The sequence below is a fragment of the Rhinolophus sinicus genome, chromosome 4, assembly GCF_057876585.1.
Source record: "Rhinolophus sinicus isolate RSI-liver-muscle chromosome 4, RSI-T2T, whole genome shotgun sequence".
In the NCBI taxonomy this organism is placed as follows: domain Eukaryota; kingdom Metazoa; phylum Chordata; class Mammalia; order Chiroptera; family Rhinolophidae; genus Rhinolophus; species Rhinolophus sinicus.
Genome location: NC_142504.1, coordinates 18356753 through 18370106, shown reverse-complemented (window position 1 = coordinate 18370106; position 13354 = coordinate 18356753). Strand labels below are relative to the sequence as shown.

Here is a 13354-nt window from a genome sequence, read left to right as displayed (position 1 = left end):
CATTCTAAGCCGGCAGGAATTTTCCTTGTGGTGACCCAAGTTTGAACAAGTTTACAGCCTTTCCTCCTTCACAGCCCAGGCTCAGGCAGATGTTTCCTGCAGGGGTGCTTTGTGGGTTCATTTCTCATTCCCCTCCCCGCTTCGTCAGCTCTGGCCCAAACCAGGTCCCAGAAAACTTCAGGGCTAGTCCAAGTGGCCCTCACTCTGGAGAACCGTTTTGCCGGCTTTTATGTTGGCCTGTTCTTCCTGTGCTGCATCTCATACCCCTGGCTCCATTTTCCCAGTTTTTAGCGGCCCTGAAACCTGCATTTCAATGTTTCACGTGTCTCCTAATTTTATCAAAGTCCATTTTTCTTAGCCAGTGAGTCGGCTTCCTCATAGGTAACTTGTAGATACTTCCTACCTTGCAAAATTGTGCTGATGCGATGAGAGAACCTGTGTAAAAATGGCAGTATCTCAAACCACAGGCATGCAATGGATAAAACCACCTTATACTAACCTTTCCTGCTTTCAGGTGATTATCACACGTGAGAACACTGTTGTTCTATGCTCGATTGCCTCTACCTTTCCTGGCAGCTCTGGTCTAGTGACTCATAGCAGTCTTCCCTCCCCATGCTCAGACACACACATGGGTGTTCTTTCCTGTGTGTTCTCAGTACCCTGTACGTACCTCCATGTTGGCACTTGTCAGCCCAGATCATACACAGATCACCTGTGTAGTCTAGGAGGCTCTAAACATTGGCCCAGAAAAATGGTGACAAATTTTCCACATTGCCCAGTGTTTCTCATCCCTAATGGTAATAGCTGTGAGATATAAAAAAAACTTTACAGGAAAAGCTTCTGGCCCTTTAAAGGTACAAAGTTCTGCAAATTATACTGGATATCATTGGCGTACCTCTCTATCACTACCCCTCCCCAGAATCTCCTACATCTTACTGGGAAATTTCTGTATTACTAAAATGCAAGCTCATTTCTTCTTATGGTCTATTAACCAGGTTTAATGACCTCCTCTTACGATGCCGAGAACTGGATACTTGGACACATGATCTCGCCCTTCCCGCTGTGGTGTGGCTCTCTGGCTTCTTCAACCCCCAGTCCTTCTTAACTGGTGAGGCCTAGGGCAGAGCAGCCCGATGCTGACAGAACCACACCCCTAGCAGAACTCCGGCCTACCTTTACCTGGACTCTCCCCGCCCTGCTCACTAGGCCTCATGCAGTAGCCGTTATAGAAAAGAGGACGAGAGAGTGTCAACCACAGAGGAAATACAATTCCAGGCAGAACAGCAGTGCCAGGGAAGGACGCCCAGGAGTAGTCCAGTGAGGTGGGAGGTGGTTCATGCTAGCATGTTATCTGCCAAGGGCCACATGGTCTCTTTCACAGGGGCTCCTCTCTGCCATGATGGTGCCAAAGCCACTACAGACAGTACATAACGGTGGGACTGTTCAGGGAAAATGCATTTACAAAAGCTGAGGTTGTCCTGCGGGCCTTACTTAGTTTGTCAACCCTTGCTCTAATGCAGCCACACGCAAATACCTAAGAACTGTGTGGGACCCAAGCATGCCTCACTCAGGTAGTGGCTGCTGGAAACCTTGCGTACAACTGTATCCTAGCCAACCCCTGTTCCTTCTCCTCCCAAAGCAATCATGCAGACCATGGCTCGAAAAAACGAGTGGCCCCTGGATAAAATGTGCCTGACTGTTGATGTTACCAAAAAAATGAAGGAAGATTATGGACACCCCCCAAGGGAAGGTGCATATCTGCATGGGCTCCTCATGGAAGGTGAGACACCCCAAGGCATACATGCAGGGATATTCAGTTAAGGACCTTTCTTACTGAGGCTGAAGTTGGTATTTCTCCTTTTTTAATTCTGTTTCTCAGCATTCAGTCACTCGCGCTAGTGGTGACTTGCCTTGTTTCCTGATTTTAAATTTAAATGCCAGGAGGTGCGTTCAATGTGAGCCAAACTTGAAGGCATTTAGGGTGATGGCTATCATTTAAATTTGTACATATATCTGATGTTAATGCCACATGGTAGTTTAAGACCTTCACTGAATTTATTGTGCTTTTCAATATAATCAATTCAAAATCTTTCTTTTCTCACTCTATTTTATTGCAACACTTCTCCATGCCTTTAACATGTCAGTGCACATTGCAAACCTCTAAGAGGGGATGGGTAGAGTCTGCAATGTTTTCCAAATTTATTTGGCCATACATTTATTCTGCAAGATGTTTTGTCTTATCCCAGTTTTTGCCGAGATGCTCTTTTTTTCACAGTAGAGCAAGGGCCACAAGTTCAAAGACAGGGTAAATGAGGTACCTGAAATCGGCATAAGAAAAGGTATAGTGGAGAGGGAACGTGGTGAATTAGAGACTTCTTATACTGTCTCTAAACATTCAAATTCACATTTGGTTAAAAGTCAGGGCAAAGTAGTTTGCTTCCCGGTGTCCGGATTGTTATGGAATCGGTTTTCCTAAGAAAGTGTAGGTGTTCAGCATGAGAGCGACGGTCTGCTTACACAGTACCCAGGTAGCAAGTATCTCAGCATTGGGCCGGCTCAGTAAAGAAGCACTGACAAGGAGGAACATGACAAAACCAGAATGTTTATTGCCTCCACAAACTATAAGATCGGTCTCGACACGCCCCACCATTGCCACCCTTGTTTCTGCTGCAGGTGCAAGATGGGACATCCAGTCAGGAACCATTGTGGAAGCCCGCCTCAAGGAGCTGACGTCTGTGATGCCCGTCATCTTTGCAAAAGCCGTACCCATGGACAGACAGGACACCAAACACACCTATGAGTGTCCCGTGTACAAAACCAAAAGGAGGGGCCCCAACTATGTCTGGACCTTCAGGTTGAAGAGCAAAGAGAAGACGGCCAAATGGGTTCTGGCAGGTGTGGCTCTATTGCTAGAAGCATAGAGGGGACATCCTGCAGCCTCGACAGCAAGACAGTGAGGATTTTCTTGTTACTGCACTGTTCCCACGCATATTAACTTAGTCTACTGAGGCATGAAACACATTCCAGCTTCCGTAACTTATAAACGTGCATTAATTTTTTTAAAACACCAGCCTTAAAAAGTAGAGAAGGGGTAAAAAAGGAAGGCAATGTAGGGAAAAAAAATATACTGGACTCTTTCTGTTTATCGCTTTTCAGCTTTCCCCAGTCCCCCTCCCATAAAAACTACAGTATCTCTCACATTGTTATTAAGGTTCCATTGAACAGACAGACATACAATCTCCAAAACAACGGGGTTGGAAGTCTCCCTGTCAGTGAGTGGAATTTTAGTTCTTGTAGATGTTTAACCAAAATCTTTTTAAATGAACCCTTATGTTCTTTTAAAATATAGAAGCAACTGGCCCCAGGCGGCAGGTGAATCCTGAGCAAAGCAGCAGCTGCTAGCCAGCAGTGCTCTGAGGCTCCAGTGTTGGTAATGTTACAGTCCACTTTTTGTTCATTCAAGTTTTAATAAAAATAAAACTCTAGTAAAGTTCTGTGGTTAATTGCACTTTGTAATTTAGGGGAACATTCTTCAACGTAAATTTTCCATCACCCAGAACAGGTTATACTACGTGGTTTGACCTATGGTCAGGATAAGGCAAACTAAAGGGGACATAACCCCTGTAAAAACTTGGCCTAGAATTACTTATTGGGAGGTAAAAGATCAAAGCAACATCGATAATTAAACAGTGTCAAAGGCCAGAGCTACTAATACAATGTTTTCTCTGGAACTTACCTGAACTTTAATTGTGCTTTTTAATCATCTATAGATGCTTTTAACAATTCAAACAGGCCTGTGTATACACACACACACACATATATATATATATATATATCGATTCCTTGAGGTGTTTACCTGTCCTCCTGAGAAATCTTTGTAAGCATATAAACAATCTTAAAAAAATTAAGTATTTAAGATCTACAAAGAATTTCTGTATAAAAACACAACTGTTAAGAAATCTTAGGCACGAATGGTACATATGGCATGTCTTGTTAGAATACGCTGAGTTGGCTGGTTCTTCTTTTAATTATCTTCTACCAGCTGCTTTTGTAAGCTGAGAAAAAGATGGGAAGTGTTAGTGGGAGGAGAGGACAAAGCCAAACGTAGATCTTCTGTTACTTGGTCAGTCCTGACTCCTTAGGTTTAAATAATGGATCCTGCAGGCCCCAAGTGTGACTTGCCTCTTTCTAAAACTGCACTTTAGGGTTTGCTGTGGACCCCAATTCCACCTCCTGTCTGCAGAATGAGATAACCACGTCCTAAGTGCACATTCCCCAAACCTCTCTGCCCAGTGGGGTCAGAGTGCCTCCGCCCCTGTCTAGTATGCTCCATTTGTTTTACCCAATGAGGACACACAGTGGCTCCAGGCAATAACCAAACTGAGAATTCTAGCCACGGGGGGAATTTCCTAATTGGGAAAAACATCAGTCCTGAGCTTTTTCAATGCAGAGATACAGAATGGATGGCACGCTAGGTGGCCTATAAGAATCAGCCTGAAATGAGGCAACCACTACCTGCCTAGAGAATCTGTCCTGCTGGACCTGAGACAACCACCTTCAGTTTTGATTTGTAAGACTTACCTCTCCAGATACTCCTTAACGTTATTGTAACCGTAAAACTTGGCCAGATGAATGAGGATCCCCGTGGCACAGCGGCCATCCCGCTTCCGGCAGTAACTGCAATTACAGATCCCACGGCACGGGGGACACATCCAACTCTAGGAGAGAAGTGACAGCAGCAATTCCCCCATTATCTGCAAGCTCTGGCAAGGCAAGGTTCTGATCAAGCCTGAATCTCTTCTCCAATCTTTATTCACGGGGGAAGGATTATCTAGCTGTCTCCTCCCTCTTACTGTTTCAAAAAGGCCCAGAAAGCTTGGTCACACATGACAAATGTTGGTTTTAGGAGCAGTTGACATAACTAATAGATACCTGTTCAAAAATTTGGGAGAATTTCAGCAGTATTAGACCAAGTGCAGGGCCCCATACAGCTGGACGGGTTACACATCTGGGGATTCGAGCACTGGTTTTCCTGGTTCTAGAAGCACAGGGTTTCCCAAAGATCAGTGAGACCTGGGTATGAATGCTAGTTCTTCCACTTCCCACTTGTGAGATCATTGTTAATTTAACCTGAGTGGCAGTTCAGTCATCTGCAAACCGGGGCCAGCGTATACCCTTATGACTGCTGTAGAAGAGGTTAAGAGCAGTCTGCCCAGGTTCAAGCTCATATTTACTAACCATGAGACTAGTATCCCATTTTACAGAAGGCACCGAGGCATAGGGAGGTATATACCTACTTCACAAGGGTAAATGAATAACTGAGATAAAGTCATCTGCACTAATAGATGTGAAACCTTAGAGCAGTGCTGGGCCCACACAATGCACCCGACACTGTGACACGCCTGGCCCAGGAAAGCATGCTGCTGGAGCCAATGGACACGGCTTCACCTAGACGAACCAGACAAGTAAGAAAGCTTGGCTCCGACTCTGGAAAACCCAATGCAATCTCTTGTCCTGTCCTGTTGGTCAGCTTGCTCCCTTTTCAGGGAAGCCTATTCTTCATTTCTCCTAGCATGTTATGGTGTAGAGGGAGGCGGGTGGTGAGGGCTCTCCAGAACCCAGAACTCTGCAGCTCTAGGTCCCTGGTAAAGGGCAGGGAGCCCCTCTTCAGGCTTCCCCTCCCCAATACAATTCAGGACAAATGGGAACGCTGCTCCTACCGGGTCCAGCAGGGCTGATCGCACGTCCTCCCCGTAGCGATTCCGCAGGCACGGCCCACAGAACTGTCCTCGCACCCCGCCGCAGCCCTGGTTCCGACACACAGTCTTGGTGTCGGTGGTCTTCTGCCGACACTGATGACAAGTGTTACCCTGAGGAGAGAAGGTGGTGAGTTGGGGAACATGGATGTACAGTGATGCCCACGAGGCCACATGCTGTCAGGCACACTCCTAAAAGCACAAAGACGCACCGCCCCTCTCCTAGAATCAAGCAGCATCGCTTCTCTGGTACAAACCATGGCACCCTCCGATAGCTGGTAAGCACTCTGTGAGTTCTGGGGCCAGAGAAGCATATCAGGGCACAGGAGACTGACTGAGCAGGAAGGCTGAAGAAATGAAACCATCAGGTGGACACATGATCAGAGACCAGGGATCATTTAGGAGGAGGAGGGTCAGAGCCCATAGAGGGCGACAGAGGGACACTGAGCCCTGGGCAGCAGCAACTCAGCTCTGACTGTGTCCTGCTGGTCTGGGTATTTTCAGTATAAAATCTCTTGGTTTTAAAATGTTAACAATTAAACTAAAAACACTGTAATACTACCTTAAGACTGTATCCCATTACTTATCTAACAAGAAAAACCAAAAACACTGCTGACTGTTGTAGAAGAGGTAAAGGGCACAGACTGACCAGGTTCAGCTCATATTTACTAACCATGAGACTATTACCTCATTTTATAGAAGGCACCGAGGCATAGGGAGGTATATACCTACTTCACATGCAAAACAACACAAAGCCTCCCTCTAAATCACCATTTAAAGGAAATTTTAACCCACCTCCTACCAACCAGATAGTCTCTCAAACTTTAGTTTCTGTGGTTATATTAACCAAAAAGCGCATTATTTTTTCCGTTTAAAACACACAAAAGTATATAAATATTTAATCTTTAACGATTATAAATAGCTGTTTTCCCACCCCCACCCCAATACTACGCATTCCCCAGAGAAACCTCGCCCCTGAGAATTCCTGCACTGAACCATCCTAACGTGTTTCTCTGAAAGTAAGACCTAGCCGGACAATCAGCTTGAATGCGTCTTTTGGAGCAAAAATTAATATAAGACCGGGTCTTTATTATATTATATTATAAAGACCCAGTCTTATATTATAGTAAAATAAGACTGGGCCTTATATTAATTTTTGCTCCAAAAGACGCATTAGAGCTGACTGTCCGACTAGGTCTTATTTCGGGGAAACACCGTAGCCATCTTCCCTTCCCCAGTTCCAGCTGACCCTCCAATCCGGGGAGCTGACACAAGGCGTGAGCCCAGATACAGTTAAAAAAACAATGCAGGATTTGAAACACCGGTGCCTTGGATTCCCAATAAGAATCACAATCATGTGAATTATCTGTCATGTGTAACTTACCAGAACTTTATCGTAGATTTTATCTCGAACAGTTAGGGCAACATTTTCTAAGTCCTCTTCAGTGATGTCCTCCACTGGCCGAAAAGAAGATATACGGTGACGCCGTCTATACCCCCGGCACTTCCCCTACAAAAGGAGCCAACGCGGAACCTGGCATAAGATATTCTGAGTGGTTAAAAAAACAGTAAGAAATTGTAAACTCTCAGCGTTCTAGCACCATTGGTGTTAGCCACGTCCGCTTCCTATTTCCCTGGAATCACTCATTTATCAAGTCACTGACTGAGCTCCTGCCACACAGTGCCGAGCGCCCTTCATGGCAAGGTGATATAACAATAAACGAGCAGCTCAGGTTTTACCTGCCTCATCAATGGGCACCTGCTGTAAACTCTTGAGGACTGGAAGTGAACCAGGCTGAACAGCCAAACCCACAAAGGGGAACGGTCCAAAGTGTCTCGCTCCAGACTGAAGGCACTTGAAATGCCTTACTCCTAAAACAAAGGCTAGGAGGAATCACTGTACTCTCCCCCAGGCAGAACCACAGAGCCACTTGGAGCTATTCACAGGCCTGTACTGCCTCCTGTGGAGATCAAGTTGGGGTCCTAACCACTGAGCTGCTCCTCAGCTCGGCTTAGATGAAGGACTCTGGGTGGCAGACAGCTTAGTGCAGGGGTTCTTCTCAGAGTGTGGTCCCAGCAGCACCACCTGGGACTGAGCAGAAAGGCAAATTCTCAGCTGCGGCAGACCCAGGCAGCACCTCAGTCAGCACCTTTAACCAGCCCCGGGGTGTCTGTGATGAGGACCCTGGCTCCGACAAAGAATAAGTGGTTTACTATGGTCAGAAAATACCCCACTGATTGTCTTCCTCCTCCGGAAACTGTAAAACTCTTCTGCAAACTTGGCGGCTGAGACCGTGAAGTTCTCCAATGCGAACTTCTCGGGCGGCCGTGCGCTCCGGGTGGGGTTCATCCGCCGCGCGATCTGCCCCTCGGAGAAGGCCCGCCTCACAGTCTTCTTCTTCTGAAAGCAAGAGCAAGACATACGCAGCTGGGTGCTTTCTGGAACGCACTGTGTCCACAGGACGGGATTAAATAACTGTAAGGAGTTCCACTTACAGAAGCCGAGCTCGGGGTGCGCACGGGGAAGAAATCTGGCATGGAGTTCAGTTCCGCCAATAACTGCGCGAGCTGAAGTTCAAAACGAAAAGAAAGGATCGGACATCAGTACTGCCAAATCTAGTTCATCTACCACTGTACCCCAAGTCTTCAGTTTTGCAGCCATGAGACACTTGACGGCAGCAGGTTACGTGAAGAGCTCAACAGCGGCTGTCATGTTCACCTCACATGGAAAGCTTTTTATCTCCAGAGGTGAGATGCTGATATCCTCATTCATAGGAATAAAATCTACGCCCATTCCTCATGTTCTAAGGACGTGACACGATGAAAACTGTCCTGGATGACCAAGGCCTGGGGCATCAGGTTTGGAGTCCTGACCGGGCACTGTGACCCTGGGACATTATTGACACACCTGAATCAAGTTTCATCATGTACAAAACAGAAAGCACTCTCAACGAGATCATGCGGACAGGCATTTAGAGCTCCAAACAAAAACTGATTCAGTTCTCATCAATAAAAATAACTTCTGAAAATATGCCCAAATAAACACCTAACCACACCAAGTAACAGGCATTAATATACCAACCAGGCGATTTCATTAGGATTCTTTTTAGTTTTAGGTTTATACAAGTGTACAGGTGTCACTCACTAAAAGATCAGGAAGAACACAGTTTCTTGAAGATGCAGACGGACACAGTGCTAAGAACTTCCCTTAGATAATAATAATAAAAACTGTGTTGTGGGATAAGTTTTACCCCAAAGTAAGCCTTGTATTTTCTTAACTTATCAGATACATACGATTGTGTATACAGTATCATTAACATTACATTGTAAAAGAAAATATCAGAGAGAAAAAAATACACCAAAATGGTTAGAAGTGATTATGACTGGTAGTTACTTTTTTAATTCTGCATATACAGAATTACGAAGCAAACAATAGTTATTGACCATATACAGAAAAACGATACCTAATAAAGATTTCACCTTGTTCTAGTAATTATTCTAGTGAAGACATTTTAAAGTTCAGTTTGTTTTACTACCCAGACCTCTTTCCATCCTTCAGATGCCGTCTGGAAACCACAGCAGGTCGTCACAGGGGAGAGGTTTCTGGGTTGAAAGCCTGCCCTGCCCATTGCAACTCTTAAGTGGGCTTCCTAGCATTCTGTTTACACTTTGCTTCTTGCTGCTGGGAACACGTCAGTCCTCCAGCCCCTCATCTCCAGTCCCAGTACATGCTTAGAACTTCACTTAATAAACAGTAAGCAGCATTAGCTCACGGCACAGTGGGGGCGGCTAAAAATGGTGCGAGGAGTCTCTGGTCTCAAACCAGAGCTATCCAGTAAGAACTGCGTGGGGTTCAGGAAAAGAGAATGGACACACACTACCCAGAGGAGCTTTCCTGACAGAAGCCAAAGCAGCAAGCGCTGTAAAGGCCCAGTCTGTGTGGCTCGGCGGCTGCGGTCAGGACGCAGGGCCTTACCATGGCTTTGTTCTCCTTGATGTTCATGGTCCTTTTCAGCAGCGCGTCCGAGGTCTCCTGGCCCTCATCCCGGGAGTCATCCTCAGACTCAGAGGCAGAATCTTCCCTTTCCTTCCCCTGTCTACAGCTTTTCTTTCTCCCAAGAATTGCTTTTTTATTGTCCTGTAAGTGGGAGCTGGAAAACAGCGGCTCAGAACAACTGTTTTGATCGGATTTTTTTGCCAGTTTCTTGGCGGGGAACTGCAAGGCTACTCGAAGACCAATACTACTTCTTCTAGGCCTCCTCCTTCTAGGTGCCACCTTTTCTTCTTCTTCCTCTTCCTCTTCCTCTTCCTCACCCTCTAACGATGCTTTATCATCATCATTCAAATCTGACTCGTCGCACTAACAAAATGAGAAAAAAACAGAGACGTTGTCTATAACAGACTTTCAAAAAGAGACCTTTAAAACCACTCGGACATTATTTTAGGAAAAAAATGAACAGCAGCAAGATTCCCCTTCCTGTGATTAGTTCTGTCTGAACTCTTCAGTTCCACGTTCAAATCATTTGCGGATGAATGAAACCAAGAGCGGGCCCTGTTGCTGCACGCTGCCCCAGCCCCGCCACTGGCACACAGGGTTCCACCCAGAGACTTGGGCTGGAAGCAAAACACCGACAAAGTGGACACCTCCACAGTGGAACAGCCAGGATGGCACATCTGGAAGCCAAGTAACATGAGGAACAGTCAAAGAAAAGGGTGTGTGTGACATGAGTCATCTTCAGATGGAAATGGGAGTGCCTAGAGAAGGGAAAAAAAAACCTCTCTGCCCCAAGTAGCAGGAATCGGACCCAGGAGCAAAAGGGGGAGAGCTGACTTCACCTCAGTGAAGTGACCAAGGAGCAGGCAGGTAAGCTGCTGCTGGGGTCACGACAGGACACGACAGGCCCTCACTCCAAGGGAAGTGTCCCTCCCTTTTCTGTAAGGGCAGAGCCAAGGGCCGGAGTCAAGGGACACAGCTCTGCAGGTTTGTGGACCATTCAGTCAGCTCAGGAAATTCTCACCCCCAATTTCCAAACCCCACTTGGTATCGGTCTCCTGCATTAAAACGTAACTTGGTTTTACACATGAGGAGACTGTGAGAACAGAAAGCAATGGCAGGTGACATTACCCAGGTGACAGTAGATACATGGCAGATGCGAGGGTACTCCTAGCAATAACAGAAACAGGTTTAAATATTGAGATCAAGGCTATCTCCTGGACATCCTTCCTTGACCACATGTTGGAAAGTTGAGTCTGGGGACCTCTGTCAGGGACCCCTGACTATGGGGCTGCCGGGAGATGAGCAGACAGCTCTTAGATGGGCCCAGGATTCAGTTAATGACCTTGCTTCTTCCTCAGTGACCACCCTCCAAACTCTCGCTGGACCCAAGGGAAAAATAAGGCAGGGGGAGGAAAGAAATGCAGGCAACTGCCAAGCTGTGGTGCATGTATTAATCCACAACAAACCAAGTAGAGAAAGAAGACTGTACTGTACTGACTGTATCTATATTCCTTTAATATCCTGAACTTGCTACATTAGTAGCTTTGGAATTCAAAAGGTGGGCTGTAGAGGAATCCAATTTTAGGAGACACTGTTGGAACAACTTCAGAGGAAATATCCCCCAGATTGGCTGTACTTGTTTTTCATAATCACCACCTAACCCTTTACCAAGGATGTGGAACGGCTTACTATGAAGGACCGAAGTAGGGAAACAGCAAACTGTAAAAACACCAGTGGACACACAGACCCGAGGGCAAGAACACAGGGCAGGGCCAGCACCCCTGCTGTGGCTGTTTCACCTGTGGCTATAAGACCACTAAGCACCAAGGGAGAAGAATCTCCCCTTATCCGCACAGGTGGTCTCTCACTGGGCAGGAGTCTGGGTAGGGAGGCAACAGCACATGTTTTGTCACTGAATTTTAAAATAAAATTTTCAAGTGGACCTACCTGGAGCTGTGAGTTATAGCAGAGTCAACGTAACATCTCACAGTTCATCCCTTAAATTTATAGACTGTGAGGGTTTGGAGAAAAAAAAAAAAGACTTTGGGAGTAATTTACTTTCCCATGCTGGAAACACAAATTCTTTGACTCACCAGACATCACTCAGCTAAAGAACAGAAGATAAGTCACTAAGAGTAGGTGATACCCATCAAGGTTTAGAAGGATCTCAGTGTTTTGTTGGCAAGAAAGTGGAGACTTGCTGGCCACATGAACTGCCACACGAACAGCTTCTGGAAACAAAGTCAAGGGAGGGTTGGGGCCTAATAGGTGGGCACAGTTCTGTGTTGCTATTCATGGGGGGGGGGGCGGGGGGGAGAAATCACCATCAAACAAGGCAGCCGATCATTAGGGCTTTCAGGCCTTAAGTGACCCCTAGGAAAAGGTGAAGGACAAAGCAAACCTACTAGTTACTAGTTACCGCTTGTTTCAACTTCGACACAGGTTCCAAGCCCGAAGTGGTTCCTTAGGAGCTTCTGAAGAGGCTTAACCGCTATCCTTTATCTTGATACCAAAGAAGGACGTGGTCCATTGATTTGGAAGAATGAATGTATGCTATTTTTCAGTCAGCAGAAATCACTTCTATGCCTCAAAAAAGTCCTGACATTCAAATACTAGGCTGCAGTAAATGGCCTGAACATATGAAGTAACAGGAAGAGATGAACCAGCAAGTCTCTCGATGGCAGAGCACCGAGAGCAAACCGCCCTCAGGGATCAGCCAGGCCCACGTCTTCATCATGAAAAAGCATGTCAGGCAAGAACACACAGGGAAAACGCTGTGTACTGCAGCTAAATCCTTGCCAAATGAACTCCAAACCCAAGAACATTACTTCGCACACAAGAAGAAATGCCTTTAAGAAACTTGTTACTCCCTGATAGACCTTCCTCTTTTTAGATAAAAGAGCTTCAAGAAAGTCTAAAATAAATTCTTTGATAAGGATAAGGGACACCTGGAACACATCCCCCCAAACTCCAAAGGCACCTGGGGAAGACACCTGGATTTTTAATCAGATAACGAACTGGCAGACCAGGAATCCACCTTGGAATAGCAATTTTTGTATTCTGTTAACTGGCTTATAAGATAATCGTGGAAGATAAAGTAAAATCTTTTTATTTGTGAAGTGACTTCTTACAAGTAAAAATACAATTCAGAAACAGGACTAAAAATATTACAACCCACACTTCTTCGTGTTGATAATTATTACCTTTCCTTCTGGGTTACTGTTTATATTCAGATCACTCTGCGTAAATCCTTCAAAATCTTCCGTCTCTGAGTCAGTGTCCTCTACAAAAATTCTTCTTAGCTCTTCAGTGAAGTATTTGGAATGGAAGCGCACATCCTGCTAAATTAAAAACACACATATGCCACAAAGACAGAAAGAAGAATAGTGGTTACCAGGGCTTGGGGGGCAATGGGAGTTACCATTTAGTGGGTACAGAGTTTGCGTTCGAGAGGATGAAAACATTCTGCAAATGGATAATGGTGACAGCTGCACAACACTGGAATGTACTTAATGCCATTTAGTGTCTTGCTGGCAAGAAACTGGGAGCTTGTCTGTACTTAAAAGTGATTAAAATGGTCAACTTTATGTTATGTACATTT

General features: G+C 45.7%; 2 protein-coding genes across 4 annotated transcripts in view; one reads left to right on the top strand and one right to left on the bottom strand.

The window, feature by feature from the left end:
- DNAH11 (dynein axonemal heavy chain 11) overlaps positions 1-3490 on the top strand; it is a 287546-nt gene extending 284056 nt beyond the window's left edge. Inside the window, exons 80-82 of the mRNA XM_088797701.1 lie at positions 996-1108; positions 1640-1780; positions 2674-3490. Coding sequence (XP_088653827.1) covers positions 996-1108; positions 1640-1780; positions 2674-2921 — 502 coding nt within the window. The 3' untranslated portion in view covers positions 2922-3490. The remainder of the gene's footprint in view (positions 1-995; positions 1109-1639; positions 1781-2673) is intronic.
- Positions 2583-13354, bottom strand: part of CDCA7L (cell division cycle associated 7 like) — a 37707-nt gene continuing 26935 nt past the window's right edge. For 2 of the 3 annotated variants that reach the window (XM_019727510.3, XM_074340837.2), the window contains exons 3-10: positions 12957-13094; positions 9733-10116; positions 8253-8324; positions 7987-8157; positions 7141-7266; positions 5721-5870; positions 4582-4718; positions 2583-4055 (exon numbers count right to left, since the gene is read on the bottom strand). In XM_019727510.3, the coding sequence (XP_019583069.3) occupies positions 4025-4055; positions 4582-4718; positions 5721-5870; positions 7141-7266; positions 7987-8157; positions 8253-8324; positions 9733-10116; positions 12957-13094 (1209 nt within the window). In that variant the 3' untranslated portion in view covers positions 2583-4024. The remainder of the gene's footprint in view (positions 4056-4581; positions 4719-5720; positions 5871-7140; positions 7267-7986; positions 8158-8252; positions 8325-9732; positions 10117-12956; positions 13095-13354) is intronic. The other variant, XM_019727518.3, reaches the window with a different exon arrangement.